The 15758-nt window shown below is 43.2% G+C and overlaps 1 protein-coding gene across 5 annotated transcripts in view; it reads right to left on the bottom strand.

The window, feature by feature from the left end:
• The window catches only part of RIN3 (Ras and Rab interactor 3), a 151460-nt gene that overhangs the window by 68648 nt on the left and 67054 nt on the right, over window positions 1-15758 (bottom strand). For all 5 annotated transcript variants that reach the window (XM_059723180.1, XM_059723181.1, XM_019481657.2 and 2 more), the window contains exons 4-6: window positions 13758-13830; window positions 9543-9634; window positions 1239-2702 (exon numbers count right to left, since the gene is read on the bottom strand). In XM_059723180.1, the coding sequence (XP_059579163.1) occupies window positions 1239-2702; window positions 9543-9634; window positions 13758-13830 (1629 nt within the window). The remainder of the gene's footprint in view (window positions 1-1238; window positions 2703-9542; window positions 9635-13757; window positions 13831-15758) is intronic.

Below are 15758 nucleotides of genomic sequence, written 5' to 3'. Positions count from 1 at the left end.
CAAACCAAGCACAGTGGAAAAGAGAACTGGGCACAATTTTCACATTGTTTTAACCCACATATATATGAAAATAACACAGGCTTGGTTCAGTGTTGGTTCAGAAGGCTGCACTTTGGAAGTCATGGAGTTTTGGTGTCTCTGATTTTACTATTGGGTTTTCACTGTTTCATTCCCTTCAAGGTCCAGCTTCACAACATGCATAATTTTTCATGTTCATTGACTGCCTGGATTTTTGCTTTCCATGTCATAAGTGCCTGGAAACTTTGGGAAGTATGGATATCCCAAAAGGGGGGGGGGGGGGGGGGGGAGACAGGAATGCTCTAACATATGCCTATCACCATTAATTGCTTTGCATAAGGAGGCCTTCATTTTAGGCTAATCTTTAGGAGGGATGCATCTCATGTCTTTCCACAATTCTCATCTTTGGGGTCCTATTCCCAAGAGCACAGAATAACAGGGCTCATGACCTATCCCTGCAAAAAATACAGAAATACACCTGCTGGCATTTAACTAGACCACTTCTCAGTACTGACACAATATACCCCATGCTTTAAATGAAAAGCCCTGAGCTGTTAAACAATCCTGCTCCCTGCCCCTATTTCAAGAAAACAAACACTAGCAAGGGGAGTCCCTTGGAATGGGATCTGGGCTGGAGGCAGATGCTGTTTTGGGGGGTCAGGAATATTCTTACACTCTTCTCTTAATGATCAGCTGGGGAGCACAGAGCATGGTTTCCCTGAACGTTGTCTTTCAAAATCATCCATAATCCCAGAGACAGATCCATTAATCTCTGAAATTAATGCCATATGTGGAGGGAAATTCTACATCGAGACCCTCATACCAGAGCCCCACTCCAGCATGTTCATTGAACAAGTCTCCTCAGGATACAGAAGTTCATAAAATATGGAACATTATGGCAGGGGTCTGCAATATTTATCTACGGGGTGAAGACAGGGCTTTCTGCAAAGCTTAGGAAAGACTGTCTTTGCTCATGGAATTGAATCTCTCTCAGGCCATTCTTTTATTTGTATTTTTCTAACTGGTTTCTTCAGTGTTAATACCTTGACCCAAATACAGATAATCTGAGAGGAAAATTTAGCCTCTAACACTGAGATTTCATGGAACATCCCACAGCTTTCTGAAGAACCACCTCAGCTCTTCAGATATGACCACCACCCTCCCCCTCTTCACAAGCATCCCCTCCATTCCCAGAGAAGGAATAAAATCGGAGCACATACCTATCTGTTCTTCTGAATAAACAGAAGGATCGAGGAGAGCTTTCAGCTCTGTACTTTGCACTAAATAGCTTTTCAGCTGTGTCATCATCAGCCGGATTTCCTGAAGCATCTCTGTGCTGGAGCTCTGTTTTGCCATCATCTCCAGACTGTACACTCTGTAGTCCTGCACCAAATTGCCAAAGTAAGAGTCCTTGTCCTGAGATAGCTCCACAATCTTCTTCTGCAGCTTTCTGTTTGCAGAGAGGAAGACTGTGAAGACATTTGTTAGGCTCACAAAGGACAGCCTGTGCTTGGCCTTGTCCAGAATCACGGACCGTGTCTTTTTAACAGAGGGGCTACTCAGTTGCTCGAAATCATCCTCAGTGCTGCTTGTGGAGTAAGAATCAGGCTCAGAAGCAGAGGTATGAGCTGCTGCACTGCCTGGACAGTCCAAGGAGGAAAGAGAACCTTTAAGTTCAAACGACCCAGAAGATTTGCAGCGGGCCCCTAGTGCATCCTGAGCGTCAGAGCAGGTGACATCACCTGCTGGCTGCAAGCAGTCTTTGGATGAAGTCTCTGCAGTGCTTGTATCTGGTGCTGAAATGTTGACTGACTTTGTGTTACAGGAGATAGAGATGGAGGCTTGCTGGGAAAGCCTCTTCTTTCTTGGTGGTGGGATAGGGGGCACCTTCCCTTTGGCTGTGGAGTTCCTCAGTGGCTGGGGCATGCACTCTTTCTCTGTAGGCTTTGCTTCCTCGCCCTGTGTTTCAGTAACACCTTCAGGCTCTTCTATGGCTGTTAGGCATACAGACCGGTTATCACTGCTCACAACAGAAGCATGTTGTTCTTCCATTGGTTCCCCTTGAGGTGTTTCGCATTTTGCAGACTTATCTACACAGAGTTCTTGTGAAAGTCTTTCAGATAATCGCCTCCTGGGAGGGACGGAGGGCTGATCACATTTCTTAGGGACTGCTGGAGGGAGGTCACTGGATGAGCAGGGTTCTTTCCCTTCTTCTTCCTTACTTTCATTGTCCTCTGTTTTCATTTCTGTTGGGCTCTTCCCTGGAGGCTGAAGAAGCAGCTGGTTGTCTTCACAGGCAGTCATGGAATCCTTCGATAGCTTTTTAGATGACTTCAGAACCTGGCCATGAGGAGGCGGCGGTGGGGGACGGCGAGGAGACTTCTTGAGACTCAGTGTGGTGGTGGTGGCACGAGAGAGCTCAGAACTCACACTGCAGCTTTTGGGAGGAGGTACATCTGGAGGAAAAGGATTACTGCACTCTTCTATAAAAATAGGATTCACAAACCACAGCCTGTCATTTCCTATTGACAGCTCAATTTCACATGAGCATTGGTTTGTGTCACTTGCAAAACGCTGGCTAGATCTTATATTGTCTGTCTGGGCGGTGCTGAAGGCAGAGTCTTTCAGAGCCTGGGAAATTCCCCCTCTCCTTCTTCTGTGGTTTAAAGAGGAGTCCCAGAAGCCTGTTAAAAATAGCAGAATTTGGCAACTGTCCTGAGAGAATCTTAACTTCTAATAGAGAGAGACAGGTAGCTGTGTTAGTCTGAAATCAGGCAGAAGGCAGGGCAGGATGGCACCTTAGAGGCCAACTCCTTCAGGGAAGCATACACTTTCATAGGCAACAGGCTACTTTGTCAGTTGCTGTGAATCTGACAGGACAGACTTCTTTCTAACTTCTAACAGGACATTGGAGAACCACTTTGTATCAAAAGCGCACAAGCAAAGTTTCCACCATGCTGGACCCAAACCCTCCAAGGTCTAAAACACTGATTAATTTTTGAGCTTTTTAGTCTCTCCTCTGACCTCTACGTAAAATGCACTGTGAGAGGATTTTGAAGGGGATGATGTTTCAAGCTCAAATGAAGACAGGAAGGAAACAGAAATGTCACCAACTGCTTCTTGCCCCAATTTGAGTTGTTCACACAGAAGAAACTACTACCCTTAGGAAGCTTGTCCATTGCTAAATGTGAGGGCAGCAGATAGTGCATGCTCAACCAACAAACAAACAAACAAACCGACCAACCTCTTTATCTCATTAAAATCAAAATGTCAAAATAGCCATACCTCACTAAGGAGAGTATAGACTTTGGCCTTGAAAAACTACTGCATAGAAAGTACTGAACATTCCTTATCCATTGACCTAAGGCAGCGGTGCCAAAATCTGACCTGCACGGCCTCAGCACCTGGCTCCCATATGCCATACTAGGCAAATGCTAGACTGGTCAAGTATACACACAGTGCCTGCCCTGGCTGGTCTTGGACTGTGCTGCACATGAGACCTGAGCAGCATGCAGGCTGGTGCCACTTGTAGTGTGGGTCCCAAACCAGCTGGAGTGGGCATTCACGAGGTACAGTCCCAGACTGGCTGGAATGAGCACTGCATATGTTGGATCCAGCATGAGGGTGGGGCTGGTCTGCGGGCCTGATCCAGCCCATAGGGCCAGCCACACACCGTTCATCTGGCTTGTGGACTGGCCCTGCATCACTCATCCAGCCCATGGAACAAAATGAATTAGACACTGCTGATCTAAGGCCAAAAACCCAAACGTGTTTCACACTATGACATGTCTATGTAGCTAAAAGTCCCACACCCACCCCAAGTAGCACATAAGAAGTTGCCAGACACAGAGGTGGAAGATAGCTAGATATGATTAGAGCACATGGTGGGGAAATCCATAAACAGACAGCAGACATGTCTTGCACACACCCAGAAGACAAGACACATCACCATGCTTCAGCCAGGGAAGTGAACTGACCATTCCAGGAATCCTAACAGTGGCTTGGGGTCCAAATCCTGCAATTACTCAGTAGCAGATACAGGGATGATTCTGTGGTGAGAAGTCCCATTGTCATGGCTGGGACTGCTCACAGCAGCAGGTGCTATGGCTACATGAAAGCTTTCAGGACTCAGCCTTTAGTTTTGAATTCGGAGACCCAAATTCTCTTCTCAGTGACTCTAGCACACCCCTCTGAACTTCAAATATGGGTGAAATTGAGAGGAGAACTTGGCCACAAATCAGCAGAACAACACTTGGGTTCATTTTGTACGGCCAAAACAGAGCTGGTTGATCCCAGCATCACTTTGATTTTATGTACTCCAGTAACCCTTTTTTGTCTGAGGTTGGTCCTGTTGGTCTAGCACATGTGTGGCTGCACAGGTCCTAACAAGCCAATCACTGTGCACTCACTTGTCCTCTTATTCCACCTACAGAATTAGCTCTTACAGAGAAGCCTGTGGGTATCACACATCTTTCAGAGCACCCTCATAGCCTACTGGAAGCATGTCAGGCAGTTTGGCCAGTGGACAGAAAGTTGGCTTGGTACTCAAATAACCTGGGTTCTGCTCTTATTCTGCCACTCTCCAGTGGCAAAACTTCACGTCTCTGTGCCTCAGTAAAACATAGCTAATCCTATTGCTGGCCACGGTATAGTGCTTTGAAACCTATGGCCAAAAAGCACCATCTAAAAGTTGCATCGTGTTATTACTACAGAATGTTCCTTCCACACCCGAGGGAGTGCACAGGTAGATGCGCGGAGTCACCATGGGGTAGAAATTCTGTTCTCAAAGCTACAAAGGGTCTATATAGAACCTATTCCAGCCACTTCATATGCCTTCTTACAGAAGGAAAGATAGGACAGCTTCTTCCCATACAGCCCTGGACATGGAACGTTTCTGTTTTACTCCAAAGATTGGGCTGGCATCCATGACTAATATTGATTTACAAGCATGTCACAGTGTTTTTCTACTCAGGAAGGTTTGTGCTATGATTACATTATGACCCCTGCCATGGCATGGGTGAGGGGAAACTGGACACATTTCTTGGAATAAATACACTTTGGCAGAGACGCTAACAATTTCTGAGTACAAAACAACTGTGCACAAGTGAGCATTCATTTGTCATCACCTTGTTTCTGAGACCAGCAAGCAGGGTTAAATGCAGTGCAATGGAATTTTCTTATCTAGGGCAGCGAGATGGTGTTGCACCATTTCGTAGGTTGAGGAAGTGAAGGATATGTCATCCATTTGCTAAGAAAAGGGAAGTTGCTAATTTTCCCCATTAAAGGACAAAGGTAAAGCTCTAGGCCTACACAGCTGCTTCACACTGAAGCTATTCCAGCCCACTCCAGAAGCCACCCTATAGAATAAAGGATAGAAAAACTTACCCAATACCTGCCCCCTTCCCACGCATAGTATGCTGCTGCCTGGGGGTGCATTATCCACAAGGCTAGAAGTTGTTGCATGAACCTCCGCTATGCAGCAGAACCACAGTAGTTCTTTTGTAAAGGCATCCTTTGTACTGAAGAGAGGCTGCATTTTCATGTTGTCTTTTCAGCAATGTGCAAATTGAATGGGCTTTCTTTTTCTGATAGAACCACACTCAAAGTCACCTTTTAGTGCTCTACAAAACATGACCTATGAGCCTTACTATAACAGACAAAGCCTGCGCAGAATAATTCAGCTTGAAGCTGGACATCTGATTTCTGCTCCATGAGAATATGTGAACTTTGGAGGAAATGGAAATTGATAACCTTGCAAACAATGCCTGGTTTCCTTTTGGACAGGAAAAGTTGGCGGCTGCCTACCATGTTCTGCTTGTATAGAGTTTATTGTAAGAAGCAATAATACGACCCTCAATATTTCAGCCCATTTGACCTTATTAAGATGCACTAGAGCTCCAGGAAGCTCATAAGATTTAGTACAACTCTCCAAGGTAACTTTCCGGGATCTCTTTTGTTTTCAGAAACCTCCCTTGGACCCAAAGTGCTATAATATGCGCAAAACCAGATGCCATCACTTCAAATGCCACTATCACAGAAGAAAGAAGAGTAAGAAAAAGCCTACAGCTACAGGTTTTTTAAATGATTAGCAATTTGGTTTGTCCAACTTGTGGTTTTATTAAGAGCTCTTATTTCTAGACATTATTCAGAACTCGTCCTTTGAAAACCAGGTCTCTTTAAGGTGGCTCAAACTGAGAACACAAAAACGTGAGCTCTTAAAAGCATGCATCCCTTTAAAATTTTAAATCATCCCCTACAAAATCCTCTCCCAATTAACCAAAGTATCTTAGACCTGGGATGGTTTGGGTCCAGCATGGTAGAATCTTTGCTTGTGCTCTTTTGATACAAAATGGTTTTCCAATGTCCTTTTAGAAGTCTGTCTATTCATAGCATCTGACAAAACACACTTTTCTTTTTTGCTATAACTTTGAGTTACAAAGCAGCATTTCCTCAGTGGTTAGTATGGATCAGGTACCCAAAGTCAAAGAAATTTGGACAAAACCAAACTCAAAGCAAAACTGAGGTAGCCTGGAATTGTGAGAAGTGAATCTTCAGCTTGTGTGAACTGAAATTGAGGGTGGGCAGAAGAGTTGGAGTTACCCAGGCTTATTTTGGGTGTAATTCAGAGTATTAAAAAAAAAAAAAAAAAAAAAAAAAAGGAAAAAGCCTCAAAGAATCCTACTACTTAGGTGATATACGTCGTCACGCTACAGATATCAGACAACTTCGCTGATTTTGTTTCCCTTCTGGTAGAAGAGGAAGATATTGAAAGCATTTCTAAGTACATTTATTTGACAGAAGCCACTGAGCAGTGTCCCTTTTCAGTTATATTCACTGAGAGGTGTCAAACGCATTAGGCCCCATGAGTAGGATGAGTAGCACAAAGCTGATCCATGGGCCAGATGAGTAGCATGGTCCCAGTCCGTGGACTGGACTGGGCCTGCAGACTGGCCCCATGCACTGGATCCAGCACACAGGGCTAGTCCAATGCAGGCATTATATGTACCAGATCTGGCTGCTCATGCAGTACAACAGCACGCATGCCAAAATCCGGCCCACATGTTGGTCCCAGTGTTTGCTGCATGTGGATCCAGTCTGAGATCCACGGGCAGCACTGTGGACCAGCTGATAGGGCTGCATAGGTTGGATCCAGCCTGTAAGCCATATCTTTGACATACCTGCATTACTCCATGTGGAAAACACAACAGGAAGAATCATTTTGCTGAGCAAAGTAATGGACCAACCAAGGTTTATGTCACATGAGAAACATGGCAGCTATTTGCTTCAGCAGGAATAAAAATTAGGCTTTGGGGATAATCTAGAAAAAAAACAAAAAACCCAGCCAAGTTCTTCAGCAGAAGAAAAGCTGAAACTAGTGCAGGAGCAAGGTGTTGAATACAAAGTTTGTCTTAGCAGAAGTAGGTTTAACAGTGAGGAATCTGAGTTGCTTAGCCAGAGTTCTAGCTCAGCTAACAGAGCACAGACCTGAGTAGGATGAGACAAGTGAAGTATCTAAGTACAGCTGCTATCTAAACAACTAGGTGTACAAAATCTCCTTCACAGGCACATGTAGACTGCAGAGTAACAGAAATTTGCTCAGGCCTGTTAGACACCAGATCAAATTTCTGGGTTGACCAATTTCCTGAAGAGCATAAAATTCCTGTACCTTGTGGCCACTAAGCACCAGCTCTCTTGCAAAGCAGGGAAAGTATACCAGCAACACAGAGCCCTGCGAACAAAGAGGTGCTAGAACATCACATCCTTCAGTCTTGGCAGTCTCTGAAGTACTTTATTTTCAGAATGGCTTTGCTCCAGGTGGCAGTGGGTTGCTAATTTGGAGCTGGGTAAAACAGTAAAAAATGCCTGGGAACTAAAGGGTTTATCCTTGCTCAAACTTGAACCAGGAACCAAAAGCAGGTAAGGTGCTTTTGCCATAAAGGAGCACATCATTAGCTGATATTAGTGATCACACTTAGAGCAGCTTTCAAAGCCTCCAGGCACAACAGGCAAGACTGTTATGGCCCCTGCATCACACTGCATTTAAAATGTGATTAACCAGTTAATTATGTTTTAAATTGTAATCCAGCCATATGTTAAAGCAATTAAATGGTGCCATAAAACAAGAAATAATACACAGTTATTCCAACAAAATGTGTAGTAACTTTGTTGCTGGTTCTTATCAGGTCTTTAACTGAACATGTGGCCATGTAGGCCCCTGTGCCTGGGAGCGCTGTTAGTTGATAGTGCACCCCCTCGCTGGGAGCCTGGATCAGCTGACAGGGCTTCCAGCCATGGGAACTTGCTATTTGCTGGTTTAGGATGATACAGAAACTGTGAGCCTGGCAATAAAATGTGCCCTGGCAATAAGGTGTGATAGGATCTGATGCTCAATCCTGCAATCATGCCTCCTGCCATGCATGTGTGGCATGACAGAAATGTGATTGCGTAGATCAGGTATCAGATCCCACTGCACCTTTACCTGCACAACTGGCAGGGGCTTATTATAAAGCAAGGGCCTTCCAAGCACTCCCATGCCCTTAAAAGCACAAAGGTAGAAATCGTGCATGATTGGCCCATCCACAATGATGATTCTGGTTGGTACAAATAGATTTTACAGTTTATATTTCTGACCAAGGAACTGACAGGCTAAGAGTTCATCCATGTTGAATATACAGATTTGGCAAAAAAACTACACAGACTCCTGATATTGAAATAACCACTTGAAATTCACCATGAAAAAAATCCCTCCCCACCTTCAGCCTTGGGTATTTGAAATCCCAAGATGAAAGTTGGTGTGCAGTCCTGTCATTAAAAGCAACATTCATTTTCATACGCAGAAAACATCCTCTTTATCAGGTTGACACCAAGCAACACGACACACGCATTTGCCACACCCGAGTTGAGTAGTGATGGATCAGATTAAATGCAGAGGCTTCACTGTTTATAGTTTTCTTCCCACACACTAGAGAAGGGGAATATATGAAGGCAGTGAACTGCTGGAGGATGGGGGATGTTTTATCTTTCCATTTGCTTGGGCTTCCAACTAAATTGAATATTTGCCAATTATCCTGGATGGGGCCAAGGCACTCAGTCATTATGTTGGAATGTTACTTAATGCCTACAACTTCTAATCAGCGGGAGTGCAGTTTATACATCTGGCAAACAGGCCAAAAGGATAGAGAGGGGATGAGTAATGTCAGACATGCATGGGCACGGGTAGAGACCCCTTTTAGCATATCTAGATATATGTATAGCAGGGATGTCAATCTCATCTGGTCCCGTGGGCTGGGTAAGTGATGCAAAGCCAGTCTACAGGCAGGGTCAGACACATGGACCCCAGCCAGAACCAGTCTGCAGGCCGTAGTTTGACACTTCTGCTGTGAAGGAAACAGAATCCATCTCCTCTGCATCTGGGCTTCTTCACCTGTTCCAAGAGCTGTTTTATCATAGCAAGTCCACCAGCCTTTTCAGTGAAGAGGTTCTCATAACTTTGTGCAAAGCAAATGTTGTTTTAAAAGACTTACCTATCCCCAGGCTAGAAATAATTTCAAGATCTTGGAAACTACTGGCCTCTAATATTGCTTGTGGCAGCTTCAGTGTGAAGGGCAACAAATCCCTGTTGAAAATAAAGAAAGGAAAAAAAACTCCAATGGGTCAAACAGCTTGCAGTTCATTTTTAGCAACTTGATTTGCTGGTAAGTCTAGCTCAGTTCTGCAAAGTGGTGAACATCTTTAATTGCCACTAAAGCCCCAAACATACCCCAGAGATAGGAGAAACTTAAGAGTGGGAGGGACCTCTGGAGTACTCACATAGAGTGCCTTGAGTTTATAAGTATCCAATGTAATAGGCATTTGGCAAAAAAGGGTTGGTCCATGAGAATATCTCGCCTGGGCCCTCTGTACACCATAGCCACAAAGCACTTGGACACCCTCCTCCACACCCCAAACTCCAGTACCATATAGCAGGTCACTGGAAAAGAGTGGGAGAGACAAGGCTTTCACCAATGCTTTGGGTCCCCCCATAGTTGCAGGGAATTTGGTAGATAATGCCTAGAGAATTCTAGGAAGTGAATTATTCTACATGCTACAGACAAAAGCAAACCCCACAACAGTCTCTGCCAATCTAACTGGGAGGAAAATTCCTCCCTGGCCCTAAATCTTATAATCAGCTTACCCCTGAGCACGGCCCACCAGCCAGGTGCATGGGAAGGTTCTCAGTATTGCAAGGAGCATGAGGCCACCTCACCTAACATTCCAGATCTAGCTAGCGACAATGCCCAAAGAAATCTGCAATTTGCATCAGCTGAGATTACTCTGGTTTTCAGCAGATTCTTAGCCCCAGTGAGCCTCTTTGTGCCATTCAGGTGGTTTAACCTCTGTGCCTCCATTTCTTCATTCAGGAAATAGCAATAATGAGACCAACCTGAATGGGGCTCTGTGACATTACATTACATTATGAGATTTTTGGATGGAAAAAGCTATAGCACTGCAAATAGGTACAATGCAATTACTTATTAGTTAGCATTGGATTCTCTTTTTGGTGGTTCATAGGCCTTCCTCTATCACCCTTCCCATCCCTTCAAATCTAGCTCTCTCCTTCACATAAAATAATTTAGATTAGATTTATTTATTTAGATTAATTTAAATTAGATCCTAAATTACAGGGTAAAGTTGATAAAGCAGCCTATTGTATGATGTGACAAGAGGTAATGAAACATCTTGTGGCAGGGAACTTGGCAGCATCCCTCAACTCTGTATTCTCAGTCTTTGTGGAGGTTTTGGAAGGTGTGGAATTTTTCTGAAGAAAGCAGAATTTATCAGGGAGGGTTGGCAAGATTCATAGGCATATACCTTCCATCTGGGCTCTATGGGGATGCTTTTGGGATTGCTGATAATTGTTTTGCCTTGGTTCACATCTAACAATAATTTGCAATACCATTTCTACCTAATCCCTCTCCTTATAAGGCCCTTAAAAGTCAACAATAAAGTGAAACGGGCAGTAAGGCACAGGCTCTGGCTGGCTTTACATGTTAAAAAGCTTAGCTAGCCATTCAGCAAGCAGCAGGAAGTCATTTTGAAAAAAACTAACCTCATGACTGGTTGGTCTCTGTTTAAAAAAAAATCTTAATGACTTTGCAGCTCTGAAAAGAGCTAGTCTGCTGACAGATGAACCCGCTGTGACCTGCTTTGTCCCTTTCTAAAGGGCATACGTTTTGCTGACTGTAATGTATAACCCATGGTTCTACCTGCCTCACTGAGTGCTTGGTCAGTTGATTATTTTTAATAAGCTGAGCTAGAGCTGGGATCTCTTTTTGTGGAAAATGTGTGGGTGTAAAAGAGGAACTGGGAGTTACGTACTGGCCTTCTCTTACTATGTTCTTCATGTGCTTGAATTTATTATTGAGATGCATAGATCTGACTTTGGAAAATATTATTAAGCAGTGGCACTTCTAGAAAAAGATCCGTTTCATTTGCAGGCCAGGCAGTTTACATGCAAGTCACCGAGTCACTCATTGACTTATAAGTACTATTTTAGTGGTGCAAGGTAATTTAGCCACTATGTTAGAACAGATCTGGCCTTCTCCTGAGAAGAGACTGTCAGCAGTGATAAACTGTTTCCAATTATTTATAGATTATTATTTACTAGAGACTGAATAGAGGTCAATCCACTCAATCATTCGGGAGCAGGCACTGGACTTCTACATGCTCCCCAGAGGGGAAAAAATCAGTGCTTAACCTTTTTTGTTACCTAATGCTGACAGAAAATTATTTCCCCATTTACCTTCAGCAGTCTTACAAATCAGTAAAAACATCAAAAGAACATTTTATACCCTGTAGTACCCTCTATAAAAAGGAACTAACAGCAAGGTCTTTCTTCTTTGTTACAGAATGTGCATCTTTAGCTGGGATATAGTCTGTTGTGTTTATAACGAAGCTGTGAACTCCCCCCGCCCCCCCATGGATCATATGGTTAGAAAATCTGGGTACAACTCTTATTAACATTCAGTCTGTTTTATGACACTGGCAATACAACTCACAATCATTGTTGGCTCCTTTCTACAGCCAGAACAGTATAAAGTGACCTTATCATAAACTGATTACTGCTGTGGACCTGATCTAACTTGGAACTACCTATCGACAGCAGCCCAGCCCGGGTGGCATGGAACTCAGCACAAGCTGCAAAACCTGACCCACAAGGGTAGCTAATTTAAACCTAGCTCAGATATGTCTATACTACACTGCAGGGTAGACATACCCCAAGCAGCTGCTATCCTCTTGTGATTACTGTTATGGGACTGCAAGGGTGATTGAGGGTTATCTTCAAACTGCCAGCAGTTTAAATTAAATTTAAAACCAGACTTGAAAAAGCAGGAGCAGTGCAAAAAGGATGCACTGATACCACTGCAAAAAGATTGGCACAAATACATAGTTTAGAATAAACTGAATTACTGTAGATCCATAGATTAGATTACATAGGGTTAACATTAGATAGGGAATGACCCCTGATAAAGCAGAAAGGACAATATAACAAGCCTTTTCTATCTCAAAAGTTTGTATGGCACATTTTTAATGTTTTATTCTGAATTAGTGTGAAATATTTACTATTATTTGTCTAAACTTCCAATCAAATTCATAAACCACAGTCTTTCCTCAAATTCTCTCAGCTCTGCTGGCAGTTTTTGCACGAGGTGGTTAATCCTTACTCCCCCACACCAATCCCTTTTATGCATTCACTGCTCTGCAACAGACTGTGCACTAGTTTGGGTCCAGTCCCACAGACCTTCTTCAAACAAAACTCCCAGTGAAGTCATCGGGAGTTTTCGGTATCTAACTACTGTGAATTGCACAATTTAGCCCTACTCTAATAACAAGGAGCTGAAAATTTATTCATGTTCTGGAGCCTGCAAACTTGAGCTGAGCTCAGCATGAACCCCAGCAGGTATACAGTTGTGGTTGGATACTTACAGGTTTTACATACTTATAGGTGTCAACATGCAGTTGAGAGCAAACCCCAGTGGTTTTGGCAAAGCTGTGCTTTTAGTTTTTTCAAATGTGAAAGCACAAAAGACCACACCATGGTGGCAAAAGTCCACACATGAGGGCTGAACATATGGTCTATGTGAGCTAAACCCATCAAATTCACTGCAACTCTGGTAGAAGCACAATTGTAAGGTGCAGCATTTGGGACTGGCCAGTAGAAGTGTGACAGCAATTTGAGAGATGGGAACACACCATTTCCATGCAAAACCGAGGAAGTTTGAGTTTTATGACTAGGCCTCTTTGTATAATCGTCAGGACTGGAACCAAGCCAGACAAAACTGGGAAATGTGAATTCAGTTCTGGGCCAGAATTTCATTACTTGGGCTCATCTCTAATTCATAGAAGCTGCACCCCACTTACACTCACATCTCATCTTCCTTTCTTAAGGGGGAGAAAGAAGAGTCTCTGCTTTCATAGTTCTAATTAGGTGCTTCTATTTGTGGACCTGTCATAAACCCAGCCTGACTTCAGTTACCCTGAGAGCAGAATCTGGCTCTTGAACTGTTGGTTGCTTTGGGTACACATACATGGGTGATGTCTTAGAAAGGTGGCATTTCCTTAGAAAGGAGCTCCTTAGAAAGGAGCTAACCACCCTTTTGTTCCACCCCTGCATGACAGTAAAGGCCAGCTTCAAGCATGGAGTTACCCTAGGCCCAGCATGAAGCAATCCCAATACAGAAACCATGAGTACAACTTACCTACTGACGCAGTAGAACGCTACCAGTTTGAAGACATCCTCAAACACTAGGACAGATCCCTCCAGGTACAGGACTGATAAGAAACAAAAAAGTATTCAGCAGCGGTTTTCACAGAGCCCCATGGGAAAGAGATGGCTGAATTTGGCTCTCACTCATCTTTGTTTCAGTGGCAGGGGATGAAGAGGAGTTCAGCCATTGTTTGGAAGAATACAAATCTCAAAGAACTGGTTCCAGCTGGCATACTGCAGTCTATTTTTTTTTCAGGAAAATGTAGAAGGAACTGAGAGTCCATCTTAATACTAGTAAATTTAGGAGAAGCCAATGTGTTATGGTAACACTAGAAACAACGGAACACAAAATATATGTCTATGCACGCATTCCTGACAAATGATTATGATTTCTGATTTTTGTGTTGTAAGCCAGAAAAGGATTATACCATCTACTACCATGCATACTTCAAGGAAAATCACAGAGAGAATATTACTGAACTGTAACAAGATACACAGTACTTTCCAGTAATCTAGATTGGATTTCTATGTTATAAGATGCTAATGCAAGACCAGTTATTGAATTTTGAAGGTTTACTAGATAGTTTTCTAATCACGTAATTCAGTACAATCTTGGTATATAATACAGTTCATATAAAGCAGTGTGGTCAGTTTTAAAACAGGAAAACAATCTCTTTGATTATCTGCTTCAGAGTTTCTTTCCATGAAAACAAAGAAGCAAAAGCAGGAATATATGAGACAAGAAACAGAGTAATATTGCCATATTTACTGAAGCACCGTCTAGTGTTGAATATGTATTATTATTTCATTCACAGTGTGAACAACAGTACATGACAACACATGTAGTGGTATGAAGATGTGGAATTCCTTGGTTAACATTGACTCTATGGTAAAATGTGCATTTTGAGTTTTTCTATTCCAAGTGAAATTATAGCTGTTGGCTACCTGTTCTGGCACCTTCAGGGCCTGGGAAGACCTGCATAACAAAGCCATATGTATATTATATAACTTGAACTTAACTGCCCTCTTATGTACACCAGTGTTGATCATGTTATACCACTGGAGGCAAGGGGTTGAAACCCAACTTGACTGAAGCAATGTTTTACCAATTTCATTCTGAAGAGCTAGAGTGGTATGAAATCTGCATGAAGAGATCAGACTCGGGTCTCTTTATTCTGACCAGGATGACAGTTGACGGAGTGAACACATCATTTCAGTGCACAAACACGATTCAGAACCATCATTCTCCTTCAGCATAATTCAGCGATGGAGCTAAACTGGAACCCAGACCATAAACTTCATTTTCTATTCCCCAGATTTTGCTTAGGCTTTCATTAAGGATATAGCGAAAACCAATAAAACAAAAAAACCCATATTCTTACCATATTTCTGAAACACTGTCAACCCTCATCCAGATACGGTTACCTAAAAAGTGTCTGCCATAATGAAACACTATGGATGAAATCTTGACCTATGTAAAGCCAAACAATTTTTGCCATTGATTTCACTGGGGCCTACATACCCAGCTGCAGAGGAGATACCCTCAGTACAGCGGAGGTGAGGCAAAGGTGGCTTTACTTATTATTGGGCTCCCCTGATCCTGGGGCCAGCTGCAAAGTGATTTGGTCCCTGGTGCAATTATTATTATACTATATAATTTAGTATATAACTCTGAAGCAGCCTCAGAGTTATACTAAATTATACCTCTGGTCATTCTGACAGCCAGAGATCACTAGATCTTGGGTAAATCCAGGATTGCCTGTACACTGGTGGCTAAGTGTAGGTGGCATGCAGTGACTGCACTGACTACATATTAACTTCCAGGGACTCCCAGGGAACATTCAGCAAGCTACTTTGACAGCCATTGGGTTGGTTTGCACCAGCAGAGTAGTAAAACCAAGGCCAGAACAACCTCTTGAGCTTACATGCTCTTTCTTCCATTCTGGCTCTGTTTTTCCTTCTTCCCTTTTACAAGCCCCAGGTAAGAGACATG

The sequence above is a fragment of the Alligator mississippiensis genome, chromosome 2 (assembly GCF_030867095.1).
Source record: "Alligator mississippiensis isolate rAllMis1 chromosome 2, rAllMis1, whole genome shotgun sequence".
In the NCBI taxonomy this organism is placed as follows: Eukaryota; Metazoa; Chordata; order Crocodylia; family Alligatoridae; genus Alligator; species Alligator mississippiensis.
The sequence above is the reverse complement of the archived record's forward strand: the minus strand, read 5'-3'. Positions and strand labels throughout refer to the sequence as shown.